This window comes from Strigops habroptila, chromosome Z, assembly GCF_004027225.2.
Source record: "Strigops habroptila isolate Jane chromosome Z, bStrHab1.2.pri, whole genome shotgun sequence".
NCBI lineage: Eukaryota > Metazoa > Chordata > Aves > Psittaciformes > Psittacidae > Strigops > Strigops habroptila.
The window spans coordinates 83,496,906-83,524,063 of NC_044302.2; the positions used below are offsets into that span (position 1 = coordinate 83,496,906).

General features: G+C 40.8%; 1 protein-coding gene across 1 annotated transcript; it reads right to left on the reverse strand.

The window, feature by feature from the left end:
• Window positions 1–4,697: 4,697 nt before the first annotated feature.
• SNX18 (sorting nexin 18) lies at window positions 4,698–27,158 on the reverse strand. Its single transcript, XM_030470428.1, has 2 exons — window positions 25,304–27,158; window positions 4,698–7,594 (listed from the first exon to the last, which is right to left on the reverse strand). Exons 1-2 carry the CDS (start codon window positions 26,871–26,873, stop codon window positions 7,341–7,343), a joined length of 1,824 nt encoding a protein of 607 aa, XP_030326288.1. The 5' UTR covers window positions 26,874–27,158; the 3' UTR covers window positions 4,698–7,340.

Consider the following 27,158-nt stretch of genomic DNA (forward strand, 5'->3'; position numbering starts at 1 on the left):
AATGGATTTCAAAGAGAAAGTGGCCACAACTGCCTTCTCTGGGATACTGCATCCTTTGGACAGGCACTTGTGGCCTCAGAGGGGTCCAGAGGGAAACTTGCAGCATCCTCCAGCTTCCTTCTCTGGCTGTCAACACACAGGTCCCCAGTCTGCACTCAGAGTGGGAGGAAAGAGACAATTGCTTCCTCCTTCCTTCCCGTCCTACTGCCCTACTGAGTTCTAGACAGGCTTTTCTCCCACATTAGTATACTGAGCAATGCTCCAAGGTGCAGAGTCTGCCCTTTAGCTGGTTGCTACTGGGAGCAGTTACATTTCTTTCTTCCCCACCCCCAGGAATGGGGATGTATATTGCTCAACTCTTTAGGCCAAACACATTCCTTAACTATGGTTCAAAGTGCAAGCAATCAGTTCTTGCATGCTGCTTCATTGCTGTGTGTGCTGTGGGGATATGGACAGCTAAGCCTGGAAAATTACCTATTCAAGGCACTGCAAGACTGAAGTGTCACTGCTTACAACCACCTGAAGGGAAAGACAGGCAGAATGGGACAACAGCTCGAGCTGCTCACCTCTGCACGGTGATGCATGAGCCATGTTTTTATTCAGGGTTTAACGTGTATCATCACAATCTCAATTTTCCATCTGACTTTCATGCCACTCAAAGTTCAGCTTCAAGGCACCCTGACACATTGTTTACCTTAAAGCAGAGATCCAGCTGCCTTTTAGCATGCAGCTTGTGAATGGATGTTGCTTATGGAACAGCTCAAGCTGTCTAAGAGCAACTCCCTGTGCTTATTCACAAGTGAGTCCCAGGGAGACAGTGGGAAGAGGAAAATACATAAAAACCCCCATGAAGTTAAAGACTGCTGAAGAAGGTAATTGAGCAGACAGATTTTCCTTTCTGTCTAGCAATCTTTCATTAGCACGTTCAGTCTTGTTTGCATGAATCCAGTGGACAGACTGTGCTTCTATGCCACAGCTACACACAGGCACAACATGGAACTGGTACAACAGTGACAGCAGGGATTTTCCCTCTCATACAGCTTGCTTCACAGATCCTGAACAAGGATGCAAGCAAATAAGATGTTTGCTTGCATTCCCCACCCTTATTAAGCTCTGAAAAACCCTTCCTGTTTTTCCCAGTTGTATGAAGTGGGATCTACACACGATAGATAAAATGTGTTGCAGACTCGACATGGCAACTGTATCAGTAGCATGGTCCTCAATTTCTGTGATTTAACAATTAGGATAGACGTCTCATCTGCAACATTTCTCCGAGTGAAGCAAAACAAAAGCCTGCAAACATGGCAGAACCATGCCAGGATGACACTGGAGGACTCTGACACTTCTTACGTTGCAAGTGATGTTTTGCAACATTGCCTGTGTATTTTCAGCTAGACCAGAAACTGCCTGGAAAACTGAAACTGGCGCTTGCAGCTCTTGCCCTTAGTCACCTTCAGAAGCATTGGGATGGAGTGCTGGGTATGGTACGCTCCTGAAAGAGAGAGAGCCAGCCGAGCACCCCTCAAGGTCAGAGAAGGAACTGAATGTCTCCTACAGCTCTTACCCAAGAGCTAGAGATAAAAATGGAAGGGGCGAGGGAGGACTCATGTAATATTAATTCCCTACCTTTATTTTTAGTGAAAAAACGTGACTTGCATTTTTTCCAAAAGGAAAATCTTAGAAAATAGTATGCGGTGAATCAGTATCAACTGTGAGACATACAGCCACCCTAACTCACTACAAATAGAAACTTGTGCTGCCTCACCTAGCTCCTTAATTTTTTGTGTATTTATGTTACACATAAATGTATGTATAATGCTCCTTCTGTGAAACATTATTTTGTCAATAAAAACTTAGCTGTTATTGTCAATTATAGGGATCAAAAGAGTAAAAATAATTAAAACCTCCTGATTTTATCTTCTCACAGAATGTTTGCATGTTCCTTGGAAATGCCTTTTAAAATTAAAACCAGTAAAACCCCCACATGTTCCTTCCGATTTTTTTTTTTGTTTCAAATGATAATGTCATATTCCCTAAACCACCAGGAGTGTATTTTTATTGAAATTACAGGAAAGAGCTTTTTGACAGGCAACTTCAAAATTCTGTAGGTTAGGTTCAATTGTAAACAGCAAAGGAGGGGAATACTCTGGATTGATAGAGATGTAATTTTGAGTCGCAGAGCCTGATAGTCTTCCCAGTGGAGCCAAGGAAAAAAAATTCCTCTTGATTTCAAATTGGAACCAAATTAAGTGCTTAGTTTTAAATGGAGTTGCCAAGCAGCAAATCTATCAGACAGTTCGTATGGAAGACATCTTTTGACTTCAGAAAATTAAGAGTTTTACTTTATCTAAAAGTCATTAGTACTAACTCAGTGCATGTCTGAGCTCTGCTGCTAACTGCATGAGTCTGAAGTATACTGAAGTTACATTACTTGTATATATTACATAGAATTTATGTTTCTATGTATAGCATGTACTACACTGCACTGTGTTACATTGAGAAATGACTGAAATCACAAAACCAGCATCTCCAAACTTAAGAAATGCAGAAGTAAGGTAACCCATGTGACTAATTCAGCTTCTCTGTGAATATACATCAAAAATGGGCTCCAATGACAAAATTACACATGATTTTTCTGGGAAGGTCTTTCTCCTTCCATCCACTGAATGAACAGTACCTGACTGAGACTCCTCTAAAGGCTTATTTTACCCCACTGTTCTACACATGGCCCCATCCTTATTTCCCAAATAATATTCACACCTCATTCTGAAGACTAAGTATTAATTTCCTTAAGAGTGTTTGAGTGTTTTTTTTAAAGCTTAATAAAGCAATGTCTGAAAACTTCAGTTTATATTTGCAACATTCCAGCAAAATGAGCTGGGTTTATTATTTCCCATTTGCAGCTGACAGACTGCAAATGTCCTCTAATTTGCGGTGGTCTACCTAAAGAAATGAATTCTTGATTATTTTTTTTTCCAGAGAACTTTGCATTTTGTAGCATTTTCTCTATTCAAAGCGCCATGTTCATAACCTTCAGTGAAAATTGTGAATGCCCAGGGCTTTTTTCAGAGGAAGTCCTGGGTTTAAACTCAAGCCTACACAAAATGGAGAGCACGCCTTTCATGCAAGTTATTTTGTGTGCTTATGCAGGCAACCTTAATTCTGAGATTTCCTAACTCTTTTTTTACCGAATGATAAATCTTAGCTTTCTTTAATATAGTTTCCTAAACTGATTCCTGCTTCCCTTCCCAAGGAAAAGACCCAGATAACAGAACATAAGGAGCTGTACTAACACCCACAGTGCTGCCTGATAGAGACTGCATTACACCATCTCCTTCAGCCCAAAACCTACAGTTCATCAACAGAGTTAAACTTTCAAACTGCTGTATCAGACATTTGACTATCGAGCAAAGGAAGTAATTTCTATTAAGAGAAACAAAATGTTGCTGTCCTCACTACCAGAACTCAAGTTACCCATTTTGTGCCTGCTCATTATGGCTATTAAGTAATAGCAAAAGGCCATGGATGCTTTGGAAGGCCAAGGTATAATCAGAGACTGGAGGAACAGGCTTTTGTAGTCACAGGGCTTTTGGTCCTCACCCTTTTCTGATCTTTGGCCCCATGTGTTCCTCCCTATCTCCAACCTCCACCTTGCTGTAGCTACCAGGCCCAACTTCAATCTGGTGTTTAAGGCTGCTGCTTCTCTCCTCCTGTGGCCATGCTCAAATAGCAGCCATGCCAGGACCCACCAACTGCTTCTTTGCTCAGCTTCTGGTCTGGGAGGCTCACTCTTCTGGATGAAGGAAAAAACAGTTACAGAGAAAGCCTCACTCACCTGCTGCTCACCAAGGTTAGAACCAAGATTGCTTGGATCAAAGGGGAGCTACGGAAAATTTATGCATCAAAATTGAGCACAGTAGGGCCTGGAGAAACCTTAGTTTAACTCAGAAATATTTGGACAAATTTTTCACAGGCAGTGCAGCAGGCATATCTGAGGATGTAAAAGGCAACGTGTCTGCCGAATTTCAAGTCCTTGCTCCAAAATATGAAAGACCTAAAGCTTTCCAGCCAAACTGTTTAGAGAATTTTAGGAGAAAAAAACCCTATTTTATTTTTATGTTCTCCTTCTGAGAAACAGCTGTACAACTTTCACTGAAGTTTCCCAGAAGAATTCAGCCTGGAGCAGACAAACAGCACGGAAGATGTTAGCTGGAATAGTGAGGGTCTGACAAAGTAAGAAACTGCAAACAGGGTCTTGTAATTCACCAAAAAGATAACTGTGCCTCACCAAATAACGTACGTATTTTCAGTGGAGGCAGTTTATTAACATTTTCTAAAAACATTTCAATTTTATACCCAACGTAGTCTTTAGATTTTTTTTTCCAGCTTTTGTTGGTGCTTGCCTTGAATGTTTTATAACCATATAATTTTTCTACTGATGTCTCTAAGCTGAGTGTTATAACACTTCTAAATGAAATGTACCGTGACACCAGACCTTGAATCTGGTAGAGAGAAACTAGAAAAGATATACAAGTCATGAATAGAACCAACTGTCTTCTCTGCAAGTCTCAGAAAACAACCAATACCTCAGTGGATCTTCTTGCAGCTTTCAGTTCAACCTCTCTAACTCTCAACAAGTATACCAGATACTACTTGCAATGAAGAAATTGTGATGCATCAAAAACAAAGTACAGGAATAGAATAAAATAAAGGCATTTAATATTGTGCTATAGAGCTAATTTGCGTTCCTTCACATTTATTTATTTAAAAGGATTCTGTTAGATTTCCTCTGATGTTTCTACAGTCCCACACAATACACGTTCACTTCAGTGTAGAGTGCATTTGGATCTCAGACCACACCATCCATCAGTCATGAGTGCTCAGTGTCATACTTGTATCAAATAAAATTAAAACCATAGTTCTCTCATAGTACAGTAAGCATTAATGGAGTTCAGGGTCCCTACATCAGTTTAACTCCAACTCTGAGTGAGGAAAAAGGGAAGATGCTAATATAGATGGAGATTTGAACCTTTCTGTACATGGCAACAATTCAGATCCAGGATTCCAGTTAAGCTTTGTTGGTACATTAAGTTTAACCAATTTAACCACTTTCCCAAAACTTAACCACCTGCCCCAAAAATTCACAAATGAGAAAGTAAGGTGAAGGCCATGACAGTTTATTTGGGAAAACTGTACCTGTCTGATAATGTTGTATGTATACATATCACAGCTTTATTTCCTCCTGGACATGTACATGTCATTAATACTAACCTCCTAGAATACGTAAACTGGACAAAGATCAATTTCTGAACAGGTCTTAATACCTCCACATAGAATTAATTTGATTGTAGTCTGATGTAATTACTGCAAAGACATTTAATAAAACTATATCTGGCTTAAGCAAACATAAGCCATGGAACTCAGCTCAAACCTACCTCATCACTATCTCACATAATTAAAAGACATATGGGACCATATGGGAAGCTGGAGTACTGCTGGAAAGAGCTGTTATGGGAAGTGATGAGTTTTGAAAATAGAATGAGACACTATGAGGAAAATAAAGAGCAAATCAAGCCCTATGACTATGGTCCTTATTTTATGGTCAACCTTGCTGTTTGCAGCACTCATTTAATAGCTAGAAATGGAGTCTTTCCTCACTGATTGTCCTTTCTTTTACAAATGCTGGTTTTTTCCTTTTCATTATCCTATATTTTACATCTTTGAGTATGTACTAGAAGCACTGCCAAACACAAACTGCGCAAAATAGCAACATCCCAGCATTTGGGGATGAATCTTAAAACCAAAACTACATTCATACATTTATTCCTTTAAAACAGAGGTGTGGAGTTAAGCTACAGAAACTCACACGATCCAGCGAAAGAACCACATGTTTCTGCTGCATAGGTGAGGAATGATTTGTACTTAAATGTAACTGTTGCTTAACTTCCTTTTCCAGGCTTTCATTTGTTTAAGCTATCTTTGACTAATTTAAGTAAAAACAAAAAAGTAAACATTTTGCTTCCTTGAAGATTTTGTTATTTTTGCTTAGGAGAAAAAAGATAGGATAAATAAAAACCCTCTTTCATACTGACCTATAAGTAAGAAACCAATAGGTAGGAAACACAGAAAATTAAAGGGAAATAAGCCAGAAAAATTTTTAAAAGATAGTGTTTACATATATATAAATGCACCCTGCTTGTCAAAAATAGTTATACAAAAATTAAGACAATTGTTAATTCTTGAGTGTTACAAACATAAAAATGCCACCTGTTTTCCAAGTCAGTTCAGCCAAGACTTATTTCAGGTCGTTTATATTACTGAACATCCCTGAAAATTTGTAACTTAGTAAACTAATGAATCACAGTGGAGTTTCAACTCAGACAACTGGCAATGTAGATGCAAGTCTGAAGTTAAACTGAATCAGCAACTGAACAATGAGCAGATCATTTGAAACTTAAAAATGTTCATGCAACATTGCTTGCATTCATATCCCCTTAATACACCTAATTTTTATTAGGCTAGCTTTTCAAATATCCACTCACAGTAATGCTGTATACTAAAAAAAAACCCCAAAACCCTCACTGTATTATTCATTTCAGAAAGGGAATTAAGTGGTGTATTTTTGTATATGTGCTTAACATTCTACTACATGTTACAAGTAGTCTCCATTTTCAGGGAAAGTGTGAATAGATTTAAGTTCTCCTTTCTGAGCCAACATTTGTCATAAGACAGTACTTGCTGTGCAAACTCGATGGCAGCTGATTTTTTTTCCAGTCACTGTGAGGTTTTATAATCAGTTCTTGTCATAGGCATCAACCCTTCATTCATTCAATCATAAAAATGTGACTTACTAGAAAAGGAAAAATAGAGTCTAAAGGCACAGAATCACATAGCTGCTCTAGTAGGAGTCTGTAAACAGAGAATCGTTTGAATTTAGGAAATCCAAATCTAGGAAAGTAAAAAGGCATCTGAAGCAGGCTTTTATCTAGCCAACTTCCTTAAAGACCCAAAGGGTTTTGAGGTCTACAAAGTATGCACTAAAATACCATATTTTAAAAAGCAATAAGGCAAATAGTATACTCATTATTTCAAAAAAGTTACAATGGTAGTGTAGGCATACACAGTATAACTTAGTTACAATGCGTGGTACTGTTTCTACTACATAGCCCTATAACTGTTTCCTTTCTACATAATCGGAGATTAAACCAGGGTTCCAGGTGAGCACAAAACCATCCTTGTACCACCGAATGCCACTGGCAACAGTTCTTCAGCAGCAGCATTTGCTCTGCTGCCTGGGTCATGTTCATGCTGAGGGAAGTCCACAAACCAAAGTTCAGAGATTAAACACTGTCATACTTGTGAAGAGCTTCTTCTAGCTTTTGTGTCACTTTTTGAAAAAAGAGTATTTGCTGTTGCAAGAAATGCTGCATCTGTGATTTAAAGTCCCTCACACGGATTTTGTGGAAATGATTAATTTCTGCTAGGGTCGCAAAAGAAATAATGTTACAGCGTTCTTGAATGCCCTCAGCTTTTTGGAGCTCCATCTTCCCCTCTTCCACATGCCGCTTACTCTCCTTTACTTTGGTAAGGGCTCCTGTGTAAAGAACAAAACAAAATAGTTGAAGTGTGAGGACAATGTAGACCCAACTACTGTACTTTAACAAGTGATTTAATAACAAGAAGGATTTGTATAAGGCTCATTCTAAATTTATACGTGTGTATATATATATGAATGAAAAGAAATAAAATAAAAGCTTTTTCTTATAAAAAAATCGCAGAACAATGAATGTTGTTTAAAAAACACCACACTTTTTCAAGGCTCTAGCTTGCAAAAGTTAGTAAACCATGCCTATTTTCACAATCTTAAAAATCAGATGGTGTCCTTGAGAGAATATCTGATAAATATACCACTATTGGGGAAAAAAATGAAAGTACTAGAAAACTAGTCGGATCAATTTAAGCCTACAAAACGCTAGAAAAGTGACTTCATTAAGAAACTGGACTTTGTGAAGCATCACTTTTCCCAATCTTTGTGAAACTTCAAAGGAGATCTGAATATCCAAAATCTTGCCAACACATCGTCCTGCTTTTACACTAGATACCAAAAATTAATTATTGAGAACTAGAGAATCTGAAAGGTTATTTCAAAGTCACAGATATCCAGGTAGACCTAACATAGTCTTGAAGAGCTAGAAATAAAAACAGAACAAAAGAGTCAACAGTTCTCTTTCAAATACCTAATCAAAGCACATGCCTCCTACAGAAAGGAAGTATCATCTAAACCAGACCTACGCAAAGCAGACTTAAAATGACAGAGCACCAAGATATAACTTAAGACATTAATTTTATTGGACTCAATCCCCCACAAAGCAAATGCTTTGCCTTAAATATTACATACATATCTTATTCATAAAACTAAACCCAATCTGACCAATACAGTTTTTATCTTCTCATAAGATGTTAGTGACAGGGCATTTTCACATCGTTTATGATCACTCTTAAGTTGATTGTTTACAATGTTGTAACTTGCTTTCCTTTCAGACTACACTTCTTACTGAGTATGTGACTACAGTTCCCTGACACGACTCCCTTCACATTGCCATGAAGGAATGCTTTTCTGTACTCCCTACAGCGGCACTAGCCAGCAGGCTAACAGAGAAACCTCTCTATATATTCCAGCAGGACAACATCTGCTGGGAAAGCAGGTCTGTCTTCTTGTTAGGCTGAATCCACATATGTAGTAAACACCATTAAACAGTAAAAATGCAGTTCATCAGCAGTAATACCATCTTTTGTCCTTTCCTTCCTGTGCCTGTTTAACAAGCCATTTCAGATGTGCCTCCCTGCATTGCACTGAAACATCTCTGCAATTCAGATCTGGAACATGACCTTGTGCATGGATGCATCTGGGTTTGCTGCATGCATAGCAGGTTTGGAGGCAACTGGGGAGCAAGGCTGCTGCTCGCTGAATTCCGTTCCCCTGCCTGCTGTGGCTCATCCCCTGCCCACCTCCAGCCCCTCACCAGGCAGTCAGGTAGAATGAAGGGTCAAGGTATATTCTTACTAGAAGCAAGTTAAAATATTAGGTGATTTGGCAGACTTGGGGAAAAAAGGTTGTTACATCTGTTAAATGAAATGGGGATTGTGTCTTGCATGATAAATAAAATCTGGAATTCCTAAAATCAGAGAACCACATGCGTGTTTTCTCTATTCAGTGGGGGGAAGTTTAAATGCAAATGCTCAGAAAATACCTTTTATGTTTTGCGTACTTCTCCACTATTAAATTCATGTTTTTCTGCTTAATTTGCATTTAGGCTGTGCTGTATATGACATCTCCTGCCTGTAGCCCTGGTATGAGCTCTTAGTTGCAAGCATAAGAATATCACGTCCAGTGTGATATACTTGCAGAAAGACCATATGAAAGAATTTCCTTTTTAAATTGTGACAAGGAAGTTATTAACAAGGTGAACACAGACTGCAGGCTGCATGGCTGACAAAGCTGGAATTCAAGTGGCAGAGGCCACCCTCTGAACCGGGTGTGCAAAAGAGCTGCCCAAAGGCCAAGGGCAGCAGCTCTCCATGGGGGCTGTGAGATGATGGCAGTGCTCCACACCTTCCTGGCCCCATGGCATGCTGGCAGGTAGCTAAGGGCTCAGCACTGGCTGCTTCAGCAGATTGACCTCATCGTCTCCACCCTGGCCCAAAAAAACACAACCGAAAAACCTTTTCCACATGCAGAGGTGCCAGCAGTAGGACTGTGCCAGAAGATCTGTATTTTCTCCTGTAAGGAGTGAGGAATCTGCAAGGGAGGGCATGATCTGAAAAATATTTAATCCCCTCTTCTGCAAAAAGGACACTTCTTTTGACAAACAAAACCATGCTGACCAAAATTCTTCTCTGCATTCTGTGGGCATGGCAGGAATCCATGCATGGCTGTGAAAAACTGAAATTTGGGAGTTACTGGAAGCCAGATGGAGCTGGTTAAATAAACATGACAACTGTTTAGTTGTGATGTGGGAAACAGCTTCAGATGTTATTTCTAGAATGACCAAACTGGAAGAAAAATACTGAAATTTAGAGCATCAGCAGCTGAAAGCATAACTGAGTTCTGGAGAATGTATAATCTTCAAATTATTTTACATCAATCTAAAACATACATTACCAAACACCAAAGCCCTTCAGATTAGACGGATTATGCATTATGCATTAAAAAAAAAAAAAAAAAAAAAAGAGAGAAAGATTTATAATTAGGGAAAGGAATCCAAGGGGCAAAACTGCAACCATTAACACTGCTCTCTTAATGCATATGGATTCATACTGGTCCTATAGTGGAATTTCCTTTTAAAAATAGATAGACTACAACTGGATTTCAGCAATATAGGACAAAAGCTTATACATATGCTTAAGTACAAACTTGCTTGTTCATTTGAAGTGCCTTTAAATGAAGTGTTGAATTATTAGTAAAACGATTAATCACAAAATAAGAGGGAAAATTTTAGTTATTTTAGGGCAATGAATGAACCTTCCCCAAATACACAGAAAAAAAGCCCATATGCTTCACTTTAAGAAGCAAATGTTCATTTGTTCCAAAATGTAATTTTTAATTAGTTCAGCATCTACTGAAGTTTGCAAGACTTCGTAGACTTATATCTTAGATTTAAGTCTCAGAAAAAAGTGTTGTTAGTTTGCATAGGTTTGCAAGCAGCTTTACTAACAGCATACCACATTTAATCCCAAATTTTCTCTAAATGTTTCTCCATAGCCTACAGCCCTTGCATTTTAAACTACAGGAGCAAAACTCTGAGCCAGAGCAGAGATTCATTGATGTTGAGGGTGCAATGATCCATGCAGATTTCTAATGGTGAAAGTGGGGGAGTAGGACACTGTGAGGGAATTGAGAAACAGAAAGCAGCCCCTTGTGTGCATCCCTGCTTGAAAACAAAGGTCTTGCTCAGAGATGCTAGAGCAGGGAATGGGTCCCATGGTAATAACTTCTGATGCCTCCCAGCCAGCAACTCCGAACCTGTCCTCAGGCTGTACACCATGAGCTCCCCCACCTCCGTCCTCACTAAGCTATCCATCACCCTCAGCACCTAATCCAGCACCTCCAAGCTCCCACTGCTCGCCTCGCAGGCTGTTGAGGCTGAGCAAGTCCCCTCCACTCCAAGTACACCTGCAGAAAGATCTCCTGGTTTCTGCATTTAGTGATATGAACATCTAGTATTGGTTTGAACAACCCAAAACAGCAAGATGTATTTAGAAAGCAGAATTATGGCAGCCCCAGAAAAGGCTAATACACATTTCAGGGAAAAGAAACAGAAGGAGCCACCTCCTAATGCATATTAGCTTAAGGAGACCTTCTGCTAAATACATGTCTGGGATAAATATCCACCAATGCCGTGTTCCCAGAGGGATGGAATACATAAAAATAAATTCTTGTGGTTTTTTTAGCTCCAGCTATACAGAGTCTGTAAAGCCTTGCCCATGCATTTAAAGCTTCTGGTCCGATGAAAAGACCTTCTGTCAGGAGATCGTGTTCTAGTAACCAGGACTAGCTTTCAAACAGCGAAGAGGGCCTGGATCAAAGATGCTGCAAAAAAATGTGCTACATCTATTTCTGTTCTTAAAGGTAGGGAAAAGCAGATGTGAATGCTGGTTTTCATTGCCTGAAGCCTGATGTTAAACAGACGGTAGCGCTCACAAAATGCTGCTAAAGGCTTAAGAGAAACTCGCAGGTTTCAGTACTTGTTTTGAAGTACTTTTTTTGAAGTACTTTTTTTGAAGTATGAGATTAGACAACACAAGATTATATAAACACATTTAACAAGGAACGTTTATAGTAATCTGCTATCAGCCAAGAAGACAGACAACATAAAATCACTGCTAGAAATAAATAATTCCAAGCTGTAAACCACACAACACAAACAGCAACCTAAATGGGTGCTGAAGCGGTATCAGGAAAAAGAGAAGTGCACTGAGTCAGTAAGTTGCCCATGTAAGCATAATGTTGCAATAAGGCATGAAGATTCATCTACATTCAGAAAAATAAAATAAAACAAGAGAATTCCTGAACCTGAGAGCACACAGGTTTGGGTCAAACAAAAGATTTTCACATCATCTGCAGTTTTATTACATCAATGCATGCTTTGAGATTGTGTGAAGATTCACTTAAAGGTGGATTTGAATCCATACTCAAAATTGTACTCGTTCTCCCTCCACACTATAACCATGCATATATACTTGTAAGCCTGTGCTGATGTATACCTATCTCCAAGCTCTCAAATTGCATGGCATAATCAGCCTACCAGCAGCCAGCCCCACACTGGTTCTTCACGCCTAGTGTACATGACACTTGTCCAAGTTGCAGCTTGCAATGTGACCTGAAGGCAAAAGTTTTGGGGCTCAGCTCATGAAGACTGCAATCAAGCGTGCTCTTCACTCACTTCCTTTGTCTCACATGAAGTCATGTCTGCACTGTGCTTCCCAGCACAGATGATCAGAAACCAAAGAGCAGTAACTGCTAAGGGTGTACCATCATCCCACTGTCCCATTCCCACCTCTTCTTAAAGTACCTGAACATCGGCCTTCGAGTGTTGCATACAGCCATCAGCAGTAAAATGTCAGCTGTGTCAGAAGTTACTAATCTAACTAAAAGCAAGCTGAGAGAAAGGAAATTCGTCAGGGCAGGAGCCCTTTTTACTCTGTATTTCAACAGTGCTTACTACAGTGGACAGATGTTTAATGGCTGGGCCTGCTCGATACTTAAAAACACAAGCAGTAATTGTGATACTGATACTGTTCATAACGGTACCACCATTTCTGATTGCTACAGCAGCGATTTAACTGCCTACAGTAATAATGCATATGGGATGAAACACAGAAGCATCAGCTCATCACTGCTGGAATACAGCACTTGAAGCAGCAATAAGTATCTGTTGAAGTCAGGGAGATCAGCAATTCACAATCATTCCCAGGAATGTGTATCATCCATTAAGTTACCAGTATATGAATGTCTTCAGTATGTCACTCCAATCATAGAATCAACCAGGTTGCAAAAGACCTTTGAAATCACCAAGTCCAACCGTTACCCCAGAACTATCAAGTTCAACACTAATCCATGTCACTAAGGGCCTCATCCACATGGTTTTTGAATACTTCCAGAGATGGTGATTCCACCACTGCCCTGGGCAGCCTGTTCCAATGCCTGACCACCCTTTTGGTGATGAAATTTTTCCTAATATCCAATCTAAACCTCCCCTGGCACAGCTTGAGGCCATTACTTCTTGTCCTATTGCTTGTTAACTTGTGAGAAGAGACCAGCCATCTCCTTACTCCATCCTCTTTTCAGGAGGAAATACTGAACTTAAAAGCTCACCCAGCTTGTAGGAACCAAGTTAATTTTTTAGATCCTATAGTTGTAATGCCTTGATCACTGCAGTTATTAAAATACTTCTTTCATTTCAGTGATGAATTCTGCTAGAACAGAGAAAGTAGATTTCTTTCACCAGTACTGAGATACCAGTTCACATGTGTATCAGTTATGACTACAACAATCTCTCTTTCAGCAAATATCCATGTTTGTGTTACTCTACACCCTGAGTTAAAGAATTATTGCAAAACAACTGCAAAGGGAATGAATGGGGGACAAAAAAGTTAATCCAGTGGTTCCCAATGATCTCTTACAAAGAATGTTAGTTTTTGAAGTGCATTTTTAATGGAGCTGGGGGAGGGTGGGAGACTGAAGCAGTGAGCTGGGTGCCAGCCCAACAGATCGCACTGCTCCTCACGAGACAGCTCTTTCCCTTTTCTCTGGCTGGCCCTGGCACTGCCAGGTGGGAGGTGAGCAGGAGCCAGCACACCGCTGGGGACACTAGTTGTGCTGCAGGTGAGAAGCAGTAACTATTCAGAGGGACAGAAATGGGGCACCTGGCCACCAACTCCTCCAACCACGAACCTGCTCTTATTCTTTTTGTAGACTCTAATAGCAAATGATACCAAAAAGGACAACAGCCATAAAAATGGCAGAACGGAAAAAAAAAAACCAAAGGAGGGTGATTGTTCTGACTTTGTCATCAGTGGTAACTGGCAAAACCAAAGAGCACCATATTCTTGATTACCACCTTTGAGAAATCGCCCAGTCAACAGGCTTTGATGCAACAGCAAGACGTTGTGTCAAAGTCTGAAGGCCCCTCTGAGAGATGGCTCCTTCACAGGGAAGGACAGCTAGATCAGAAAACACTGTGATCTTCAAAGAAACACCAAAGTTTGACAAAGAAAATCTCTCAGCAGTTTTATTTTAGAAATATTGTGCAAATAAAATGACCTGTGCAATAAAAAATTTTTCATCTTTTTACAGCAATGTACAAAATAAAATTTTGTGCATTACTTGCTAAAAAGTAAAACAACTTACATTTCCACACCATTCAGATGCCCATCATATTAAATGGTCTAACAGTAAGTGTAATGTGTCGCTCAAAGCAGGCTACTTGCTACTTATGTGAGAGCTCTGAACTAGTCTAACAACTCTGTTTGCTTTACTTCTATTACAAGACACTCTCTGTAACATGAGACACCATCCTAAAAGGGAAAAAACAATATATTCATGATGTTGCTTTCATCAAAGGGTACAAAAGCAGAAAGCATAACTAGAAATGTTTTCTTTTTCCTTACTTAACAGTGAGATTATTTAACCACAGCTCTTTGCTTGCAGACCTGGAATGGCACACCCTGGGTAGCCCATGTGTGTGTAGCACAGTTTTGATTTACCCTTCTCAAAGAAACTACTTCTGAGAAAACGACATTACCTCTAATCCAGAGACTGCTGCCAGAACAAGCCTGTCTACATAGCCGTCCCACTTACATCAGATCAAACAAAGATGTTATTACGGGATGACTCAAATGACTAATCCAATAAAAACCTGCATTTGGCCTGGAGGGGAAGGAGATGGTGGCTTAGGTTTATCAATGGCTTAGTTATGTGATCCAGCTCAGCCCAGGCTATACAACTATTAGCTCCAACACAAGGGAAGCTGCAGAACCACCACATGAGATTATACATAACATTACACCATACTCAGAAAAGATCCCCCAAACACCCCCCTCTCAATTCAAAATGAAACAATGAAATTGTGTGTAGCAGAATAGAGACTTTACTATATTGACAGATTATTCGCTTAAGAGTGCTGTGAGAACAGATTAACAAAAGATGCTGACATTGAGATTCTGCAAATTCTTTACATTTCCTGGCCAAGATTTGGAATGGAAAGCAGCATAATGGGAATTTGCCTGAAATTGAAACCAGAAGACTTCTCCAGTAGAGACTGAACTGTATAAAAGAAATGTCACAAAGTACCATTACAGTAATTCAAGTAGGAATGACTTGCTACTTTAAAATATGGTTTTACAGTTTAAAACAGAAAAAAGCAAGCAATCTCCAACATCAAAGGCAAAATGATGAAGTCACTTGTTCTTTCTTAAAGTGCCAACACAACAGTTTTCAAAACCAGTCTAATTCACAGATTATATTCTTCTCCTTAAGGGTGCAAAACTACTTCAGCAATATTCTCTTTTTTCCATAGTGAAAGTTAGAAATATAAAAATAAAATACATCAAATTACAATTACTTTAGTATTATAGGGTTTTATTTACATACATGAAAGCAGCAATAATGCTTTTAGAATCTGCAACCTAACAACAGTTAAAAAATGTGAGCTAATTTTTTATTGTTTTGTTGCCCATTGCTCATAAAATTCCTAGAACAAAACAATACTATCCTATAAATCTAGGCTTATAAATTACAGTACTGTGCTAACATCTAGGTTAACACTGACTGACTGCAGGATTATTAATGTAGAACAGAATTATTTGTTCTTCCAGTTACCCTGTTCCAAAGCTCACCCAAAGCTGTCACCCAGACGCATTCTTCAGTTCAAAATGAAATCACCTTCTAATCTATACAATTCAGACATCACACACAAATAAAACAGTCTTTGCTAGAGATTGCAGAAACTTAACTTTAAGCTCATCTGGTGGTTTTCACATATACATTAATTAATATATAACCGATCAATGATGGTGTTAGAGTGCAGAGTATCAAATGTCACTCAATTTTAAAAAACTACTAGGGTTAATGGATACTATATATGTCTAATAAAGCTTTTTTCTTTTTTTATTTTACTTTAAATAATGTGATACTTAAGACCTGATTAGACTTACTACGCATGTATCCGCCAGCTGGTGTCCACACACATAGGAAGGGCATACATGGCCAATTTATTTATCCAAATCTATAAGGACTATAATCACACTTGTGCATCTTTGGAGGCTCCAAAATGCTCATGGTACTGAAAATATTAAAATTATCACACTGGCAATGTACATTTCAGTTCCAGAGACCCCCAGAGGAATCTACAAGCTCTGGTGTGCAGAACCTCCAGTATGAACGTTTTGCTGGGCCATGCTACACCACACTTGCTATGTAAGCAACAAGCCATAGTTTGCCCTTGAAACAGTTAATAATAGGAGGCGAGAGCAAGATGGCAAAATGAATGAAAGAAATATTACAGAATTATCAGTTTATTGCACCTACTGCCCCACATAACCCGTTAAGAAAATAAAAAAAGCCCGCAGTGCTAGGTAACCACATGTAAAAACTGTGCAAAAGCAGATGGAGGTTTTCCATTCAAATCTGGAACACGGAGACTTTAAAACTAATGTATCTTTAGACGTATTGTACACAAAGTGTTTCGAGCAAACAAATGACCTTATTTTCGCCACTAAAGCATGTTCGAACTGTATTAATGAGTAGTTCTGACTTTACAGGTACCTACAGTGATGTGTGAAAAGAGGCCTTTCAGGAACAATTTGACCTTAAAATCCAGCTGAACTGTGCATATTGCTCTCCATCATCACAAACAGAACACTCTGCACCCCAGCCTGAAAAGCAAACACTAGGTAACGGTGGTTTTGCCCAATCCTAAGGCAGTCTGAACTTTTCAACAGTCAGGTGTACCATTTAAGTTTTTCTTTAGTATGGCTTCAGCTGACACTGCAGACTGCAGGGAATGAAACTTAAAATAGGCTGGTCACCGGAAACACAGTACATTTGCCCATTAGAAAGCCAGCCATGCCTTTCAGGGTGGACACACTTGAAAACTTAAGTGATTACAATATGCAGAAAAACCAAGCTGAAAGTGATTGCAAGTACTTCTTACTAGCTTTCACCCAAACTGGGCGTCAAACAGGCTTTTAAAGCATATATCTTTTTTTCCAGAATTTAAGTTGGTCTATGACAGTTTGGTCATCATAGGTTCTGAACATTAGTTTCTCCCAATTAGGATGCTAAGGACAGGCATTTTTTCTGTTAGAATGATGCTACAGTTTCTAAACAGGTTTTGTAAATGACATCTTCGTAATGCTGACTTCAAGACAACCATTTAAACAGAAATGATGCTGTGCATGGATGACATAAATTAATTTTCAGTAAAATTGTTTAACGGCATATGAGCAGAAATGTCTCCTCTGGAAGATGAATGAATATAAGATGAATAGAAGATTAATAGAAACCATCGTGCAAATGGGTGTAAGCATTATTGTATTAAATGGTAACTTCTTCAAAATTTTCATAAGGTTCTTGGGATGTGGGTGGACAGAAGACAGGTAACACTGCATATTGATACCCACACACCATTTTTGAGAGAAGCTAGTAAAATGCAGGTTCCACTGGCTCTTACATCCCTTCTTTATCAGGATTCTATGAAAGACCTGGTTTTGGTTGTCATTCTCTGTAAAGGCTGAAGGGAAGCAAAGAGCAAACGCTATTTATGGTGTTTGCTTGTCCATCATCTGCTTAGCTCCACTACCATCCTAAGATGAGCAAATACAGAATGCATAGACAGTTTAACACAAATTCAGAGGAAGAGAACCCAGATCCAAATGAAATTCACATACTGCTCCACTTTTTCCCCAGTACCCTTTAAATGCTCCCTCTTAGCAATCTGAATGCTACAGTACCGGTCTAAGGACAAAAATAAAGAGGCTTCTTGTTGCAGGAAAAATACACAAGGTAAACCATCATTAGTGCCACCAATTAAAATACATAAGACAAAAGCAGAATATTTGAAAGACAATTTGAACATTGCAATAATATAATGCTATAATCATATTATGTAAAAGAAATGGTATACATTATATAGTTATGCTAATTTTAAACTGTAAATATATTACTTTTTTAAATTAATATATTACTATAGTATCTATTATATAGAGAATACTGTAGTTTTATACAGGCAGAAGAGAACTGTCTGCCGTTTTAGGAGGAAGGGGTATGCTGCTTTGAGTTTGGGCTTACATAAAAACTGCAAGCAGATTGATGAATCTTTCTTCGGTATGCTGCCAGTTAGCCAGCATAACTATTTATGCATATAAAAATTCAAAATTGTAAATCGGAAAAAAAAAAAAAAAAGAAATCCCAGAAGAGCAAGTTACTTCTTTACCACAGGACAAAAGAGTAATGCAAACTCCCAATAACACCATGAATCTGCTTTTCCCATTGTTACAAAATAATCGCACGTAGGCATAAAAAGGGTAGTACAGTTCATTACTGTTACAGAATTCGTCCACTCATGATGCATACCTACCTAAAACAAAGGCGGAGACTATCACACATCTTCCAGCTTTGCTACAATAACAATCCAAAGTCACTGACAAGAACTGAACAAATTGTTTAAATGTGTATATTCTGTCACTCATTTCATGAGAATCCACTCCAAAATTTAAAACACATTTTTACCAGGATAATTTATTTATTTTTATTTAATTTAAATCCTCAAGGCTGTCATTAAAGATACAGACAAGAAAGTGTTTGCCATTTGTTTGCTCTAGCCTGCTGATAAGACTCATGTTTTGAGGGCTAAGCCAAATGTGATTTCATTTTTTAATTAGAATTTTCAAATTCTGTGCTATTTGAACCAGGCAATTTAAAATAAGTAAGGTACAAGCTGGATGAGTTTATACAGTCTGCACACATTAACTTGGCATTTTAACTGTTCAAACAAAGTCTAACAATGAAGTCATGGAAAGATGCTGGAAAGGCTGAAATATGTCCTTGTTTCAAAGGTGACTTGCAAAATAAAAAAAAAATCAGCCAGTTTGTTTGATTTTGATAATATGCTTACAAAGACTTGGAAGAGCTCTGGGAAATACTTTCCATTTGCAGTCTACCAATTCTTGTCTTCCCCGTTTGGATGGAAGTCCTTTTGGCAAGACCTGGAGCTCTCTCAGCTGCAAGAGAATCATCTCACTATCTAGAGTCTTCATAAACTTCAAGCCAAAAAGGTATTACATAGTCTTTGAAATAAAATGACTTCCTCTTTCTACAATGTAATTTTCAATTCTTGAATGTCTACAATGACCCGCTACTCTCTAGCTGCCCACAGGGTTTTCGCAGTAGATACGGTCTTGCTGCCTATGGTGAGCAAGTACCCGTAAGAGCACAAGAGGCGATCATGCACTGCCCGTGGTCAAACTTAGAGGTGTGACCAAAACTTCTCCAGCCTGCTAGGACTAAGTGTGCAGTCTGGATAGACCTTCCTGTGTGCAGCAACATGTGCAGTCTCTCCTGTAGGAAGAACAGTTACAGCCTTCCTCTGCTACCAGCTGCTTTTGAAAAAAAGGGGGTTTATCAGCTATGAAATGTCTCTCTGTCAACAAATGTGTATGGATTCAGGCTAGTGGTTTTCAAAAGCTAACACAAAGACATCATAACTACATAAATCTTGCTCCCTCAGAAAGCTAAGGTAAGAAGAGACTGCGGGGGCAGCATAAAATTAAAAAAACCCCAAAACTCATACTTCAAAAAGACCCATGCATCTTTTAGATAGAGAATGCCTTTTTCCCCTCTTTCTGTTTAATCTTCTTCAAGTAAGGCTACTGCTCAATTTTAGTCTTGTTTATTGTTATCCTGTGATTTCACACACTGTAAGGAAGCTATAATTTTATACAGTTTCTAAATGTGAAGTTTTTTTCACATTTTAGTCATCTTAAAGTCTAGTTTCCTTCAGGTTACCTTCAAATACTGGGTGATTCAGCAGCAAGCAGACAATGCTGCATCATCAGTGTAACAGCAACGGGGAGGCAAAAAATACAAGTCACCATGGAGCAATCCATCCTCATCCATTCTCATCAAAGTCCTTAAAGAGGTGAAATGCAGGTACCCATCTCTTTTTACTGCTGTAAGGGTCATCTGGCTACAATTACATGCCTAGCTCTTAGCCAGTAGCTACCTGAGTTGAACCCATGCAAAGTGTATATATTGGAGGGACAGAGGGGGAATTAAAAAAAGGTGAATAAAAGGAAAAACAGGGATGGAAAAAAACACATCTGCACAACAAATTAAGAGGCTGGAAAGTAAGCAAGAGAGAAAAGCGCTGTTTTTACACTGTGATATAAAATTTTAGGTATGAATTTTGACCAGTCTGATTTATTCATGAACATACATACTGCTCTCCTTCCCCTTGCAAAAACAATATTGCTGAAAATGTTACAAAGAGTTCCAGGTTTCAATGCTGTTTGTGTTTTTCTTGATGCTTGAAATCTTGATGCACTTCCAGCTGGAATGTTTTTTTGCCTTTAATTTTGTAAGACATTCTAAAAACACACTCAACACATTCTTTAAAGCCAATGTCTAGAATTACGTTTGCTTCAGGTAAATAAGACCATTTGCCTTATCTTACTTTTCACAGACAGCGATCAAGAATCAAAAAAAGGTCATTTGGTTCTTTTAAAAAAATAATTATCTTAAATTTTGGCATGCAGAAAACAGAATTGCTGCCTACATCTTAGAAAACATTTAGACCACTTTCTCAAATCTTTTTTGCAACAATCATAACCAAAAGTTTGTCTAACATTAACACCATAATGTTAAGAAAAAGGAGAAATCTGGAAAGCAGAGATGAAATGGTAAGTTAGTATTTCTTCCTCTTTCAGGAATCACAGGAGGCCAATTATAGTAATGCCTCAAAAAAAAGTTAAAAGAAAGAAAGCCTCAAACCTGTAACTTCCCTACTCTCACTAAGCAAATACGAAGACAGCCAGACAAGCATGAGCTGGAGTACGAGCATACATGATGTCAAATTCTCACATATGCATAAATTTTCTGAATCTGAACTTGCATGGGCCTGCAGTGAGTATTTATATTGAAGATTATTGAAGTCAGAAGATCTCATCAGTTGAGTGAAGCTCTAGCAATTAATATTTAGGGATTATTTTGCCAAGAATGCCTAGGGATTTTCCACAAGTAGACCTTAAAAACACACACACACAAAAAGTAATTACAAATGAAGTTTGAAGGCTGCTTTTCCTCTCAAAATTAAAGCAACTGAAACTAGTTATTTCTTGAAAAACACTTGAGTTCTATAGAAGAAAATTACAGAAGTGTAGCTTAGGTTTTGAGCTGACTGAACTTGATATTCCTCTTCTACAAACATTTTGCCAGAGGCTAAAGAAAACTGAGTACAAGTATATCTAACATATTTGGATCTTCCACTCCAAGAAACACAGATATGCCCAGGAATACTTTCATGCAAGAACTTTAGAAGCATTTACCTATGGAGGGTTGATGGCTAGATTCATACAAGTATTTGGGTGCTTAGATGCTCGAGACACCACTTTGCCATCGTCTACCCCTGCAGGTGCCAGTTTTTCCCTAATCGCCTGATTTTCCAAAGAAAACCTATAAAACAACAACTCATTTGTAAGGGATGTATGCCTTGGGGCTGATACGCTCAGTGCCAGGCTCACTGGGACTCTCAAACCAAGCACTTCCAGATGGAGACAGAGGGTTTCCAACTCGGCATGTTCTCTGCTGTAGGGCTCCATCCAATTAATCTTTAGACCTGGGCTGGAGCACACATGAAACCGGGTAAGGTCTCTCACAAAGTGCTGACAAGTTCATCCTTGACTGGCAAGTGGGACAGAAAAGTTCAGATCTTTCCTCTGTCTCTTCTGGAACAGGAACTTCAACTCTTCCTTCCCTCACAGAAAATTCCTTAAACACTGGGAGCTCGAGATGAAGGAGGCAGAAGGAAAGGAATCTTTTAAAAATTTTCCCCTGGAGCTATTGCCATTTCATAGAATACTTATGACACTAGTAAGATAATAAACAGTTCAAAAATATTCCCACAGTCCACTGGTTCACATGTTTTACACAAGTGACCAAAATGACAATCCCTCTCTGCACACTTCAGATCATGTATGATGTCCTCAGCACAGGATGCAGTAAGACCTGGACCACAGAGCAATTAAAAGCACAACAGTTTACACATTTTCTGCTAACTCACCAAAAAAGCAACAGCGGGGCTTGCACAGCTTTGGTTTCTAATTCTAGGAGAAAAGACAAAGCCTAAACAGATAGAAAATTTTGTCTCCGACTCAGAGATTCTCTGTCCTTCTTGCAGAAGTTGCAGAAATGATTAAAAAAACCCACACAAGCAGACTTCTCAGTCCATACCACAAAACACACTTCCGAATCACATTCAGCAGCTGTTCAACTGTGTCCAGTAAAGCAAACCCATGACAGGACAATGCAGTTGAATATTCTACCCACAGACATAGGCATGGTTTGGGCACAGCTGCGTTTATTTTCCGGTCCTTCTCAGGTCTAGGGAAATCCAGAAATGGAGTCTGGAAATCACCTCGTTTTTTATCCCAAGTGGACAATATATTTGCACTATGTAGAAAACAAAGGAGAACTACCCCTAACTTCAGAGTTCATCTATTTAAAAGCACAGCCATGAAAGCAATGCATCAATCTGGCTACTGTTTCTACCGCTTCCAAGGTCACTTTGGGGTCATTTTACTGCACAAAGATGTTGTACACTAGAAAATAAAACACTTGAAAAAAACCCCACCAATTCTATTTTTCAGATGATCTATGACCATCACCAGATATTTGTTTAGTCTGTAGAGACAATAATAATTCTCAAAATTGGCTACTATTCCAGACAGTAAATTTAAAAGAAAGCTCTTATGATGTAATAATACCAAACAGTTCATATTTTTATCTGAAGTTTACAGTCTGGAATTGAAAAGTTATACCTTGTTACAAGTAACTTTGAAGAGTAATAAAACAGCAATACACTGGGTGTAAAAAACATTTTCCTCTCAGTTTTCCTTCTGTTTGCCTGTTTTGTGACAGGAATGACAACCATGAACACGTAACCCTGTTCTAACCCTGTTCCTATCATGAACACGGATGCTCAAGGGGCCAACCTCTCAAACCCACGCCATTTTTGGATGGCAAGTATGTACCAGGGATAATACTGTGTTGCAGGCAGCATTAGCCCAGAGGTGCTGGAGCATTAAGAGCTGCATGCAGGCTGGCTGTACGTTTCTCCAACCAGCTCCAGGACAGTGCCCTCGCACAAAATCAATTCTACCTATGTCGTGCTCATGTACTGCTCTAGTGGAAGCACATTCAGATGAACTTTCCTTCAGGAAGGTAAACCTAACCAGTAAGCACAAATTCAAGGAGAACTATAAAAGAAAGAGGGTTGAGGTAAGTACATCTCTTATTGTTCCAAATCCTCTCTCCAAAGTCACATCTCCAAAAATTATGCAGTGGAGAACTCCATGTAGCCTTAAAACCTGAGGATATATTATTTAAATAGTGTACATAATCTTCTGGTTTTTTCCACCTAATACAAAATCCTTTCCTTTATTTTTTTCTAAAGGCTTACAGATAATCCTATTATTCATTGACAACGCACTTTAAAATGCGGTACTCCTTAGCACAAGGCATTGCCAAGGCTGCCCTTCTCTCCAAATTGAAATTACTTGTAAGTTGTTATCAGAACACGCCACAGCAGCCAGCAGAACAACTGCTCAGAGGTTAGACTGCACACTTCCCTCTTCAAAATTGTATTACTACTGTTTAAATTTCCACTCACAATTTTCAAGATTTAACAGCAGAATGGAGATCTGAATTTGACGTATGCAATTTTTATGAAAAGCTTTCTTTATTAAATAACAACAAATTGCACACTTGTGCAAAATGTTTCCTCGGATCTTCCCGCAACAATGCATACCTCTCGGAAGCCTGCCTTTTTGATCTGTTGAAAAAAACCTCTCCCAGCTCTTTTATCATCAAACTCAAGGTTCTGTTTCAGATGCAAAAACCCTGGAAATGTCATGTAAGGACACAAAAGACTGATTCACTGTGGGTGACAATTCAAGCTCTGCCTCTCGGGATGCAGAACATCATTTACTAATCTCCAAAGTAATTTTCAATAAAGCTCATGCATTTTCTGACGTAACTGTTACACACGCCCACTTCCGCAGAGCATATGTGATGTTTTCTTGACCTCTTTCACAGCTCCAGTCCCCACACCTCCCTGATCTTTGAGTTGAAAACTATGGGTAAGGTATATAACAGCAAAAAGAATGAATGATGGGCTAGTCTGCTCACAATGGAGAATATATGAATATCATTAATTTCACTGCAGGGAAATTGTCTATACACACATAGTGCTACAAACTTCTGTTCCTCTGAACAAACATCACTAGTTATACAGCAGAGATCCTTTATTTTCCAGAGTTTCTTTCTCTCTGAGAGATCACAAAGCACCATACAAGCAGCAAAGCATGTTTCAGCTAGAAAGATGCTGAAAGCATAACAGGTGAGCAACATTTTCTGATGATAATAAGGGCAAAGGATGAAAAACTCCAACTAAGAAGCCTGTGGCAGACCATTATACTTTCAAAGGCACTGAGAGAGTTTAATGCATGGCCAAACTGAGAAACCCCAGCAGCTTTAAACATCCCATATGACTATCTGACGCTGCAAAATCCACACACCACCATGCACACCTCAAAGAATGTGGTTAATGGGAAGATGACCTGCATCTTCAGATTCCTTTATATTTATTACCTGGTAGATCAGAGATTTAAGACACCTAACATGTATCAAAGAGTAATATGTGTTTTCATACCACTTGATTTCCAGGGTTTGTAAACAAGCCCATTAATCTTTAATGTATCAGCAATTTAGGCAGATGTGGTTTCTTTCAAAGATACACAGCCAAATGCAGCAAATTCCCAACTATGTCTAGACCTTTGGCACAGAACAAAAACTGTCACTGATTAGTTTTTTGTATTTTTAACAAGCTTACCTGAATAAACATGGAAAGATTTAACCCAAGGCCAGCAAGCCAGATGCAGGGCAAATTTAGCCCCTGGTCCCTACATCTGCATGCATACTACTGATACATAAAACTCTATCATTTCAGAAAACATGTAAGGATGTTACCTTTCTGAACGTGGATGATGTCTGGAAAGTTTGCCAAATGCCCCTGATACAGCGCTAACAAATCCATCACGGGATCTAGGTCCTGCCGGGGCTGATCTGCAAAGAGGTCCCCGATGGCATCATAGGCTTCTGCAGTGAAGGCTATGGCTTGGTTGAGGCCAGCTGAAAAGGCCTGCTGGTCCAGCTCAAATGCCTGACTGAGGCACTTAAAGGAGTGCCCCACCTTCTGGTATTCCTTCTTGAAACCAGTGACTTGTTTGCGGGCAAACTCGTTGGCTGTGTGATTAAGCTGCAGGGCACTCTCATCCATCTTCTTCGTGAAGGCTTTGAAGCCATCTACCTGGCTTTCCACCTCCTGCAAGTCCAGGCTGGCCCCAGGGCCTGTGGGGACACTGATGGTCAGGAAAAAGTTAGCACCTACCATCTCATCCTTCTCAGCCTTGCGCTTGCCTTGTTTCCAGGCCTTCTCATCCGTGCTAGGACAGGTGAGGAAGTGTTGGAAGGCATCGCACTGAGCCAGCACAGGGTGGCTGCACATGTGGTCCATCCACCAAGCCAAGCCTTTGCGACGTTTGGAGATGAAATCCTCCTCGAAGCGGCCGGTGGCCTGCTTCTCCGGCAAGTGGGGCACGGAGATGACAGGGAACTTCTCAGCCAGGCGCCCGTAGAGCCAGTCAAAGTGCTTGTAGCGACGGTGCACCTGCTGCCCGGTGTGGCTGGGCACCAGCTTGTAGGCGATATAGCTCTTCATGCCCTTGAACTTGGTCTGCTTGGTGGGGTCCTCAATGGAGCACTGGAAGGGGTAGGGGTTCTCCTGCCACTCGGGGCCCCGGGGGCCCAGCACCACGCACAGCTTGTCCCCATCCTTCACGAAGCCCGATGCCTCGCCCAGCACGAAGGCCTCCCCGCCAGACTTGACGAAGGTGGAGAAGCGGTTGAGGTTGCGGCTCACCGTGGCTGAGCTCTTGGCCCCGCCGCCGCCGGGAGGGTGCGGGTGTCCCGCGGGGTGACCGCCGCCGCCGCGGGAGCCCAGGGAGAGGTCGGACCGGGTGGACAGGCGGTAGCGGCCGGGGGCCCCGCCGCCCGCCGTCTCGTAGTCGGGGTAGGAGCTGCCCAGGGCGCCCGGCTCGTCGGCCACGGTGGAGCTGTCGTCCCAGTCGTCGTCCCAGTCGTCATCGCTGCCCTGGCTAGGCTGGTAGGAGCCGCCGTAGGGCGCCGGCGGGAAGGGGTACCCGGCGGCTGCGGGGGGCAGCGGGAAAGGCTCGGGCGCCGCCGCCGGCGGGGGCTGCTGTGCCGCCGGCTTGAAGGCGGCGGGGGGCGGCAGCGGCTCGAAGCCGCCGACGGGGACGTTGGCGTAGCGGGCGGGCGGCGGCGGCTCGGCGGCGGGGGCGCGGATCACCTGCACGTAGGAGGCCGGGAAGAGGCCGCGGTCGCCGCGGCTGTTGACGCCCTCCAGCCAGCCCTCGATGTCCTGCTCGCTGCAGAGGCTCAGCACCTCGTGCTCCCGCAGGGAGATCTCCCCCGGGTTCTCCGACCTGAAGTCGTACAGCGCCCGGGCACGCAGCGCCATGGCCCCACCGCCCCCCTGGGGCAGGGGGGGCTCCCCGCCGCCGCGGTACCGCCGCCCCTCACCTCACCGCGCCGCGCCGGCGGGGCTGCAGCAAGGAGAGCGCCGGGCTGCCCTCTGCCTCCGCGTCACGCCGGCGGGGACGCCCCGGCGGCTGCCTGCCCGGGCTCGGCTCCGCTCCGCTCCGCGGCGGCTCCGAGTCCCGGCTTCACCCTGGCGGGCGAGGTAGGGCGCGGGGCCGGGCCGGCGGCCGTCCCACGTCGCCAGTTTCGCTAATCCAGAGCCGAG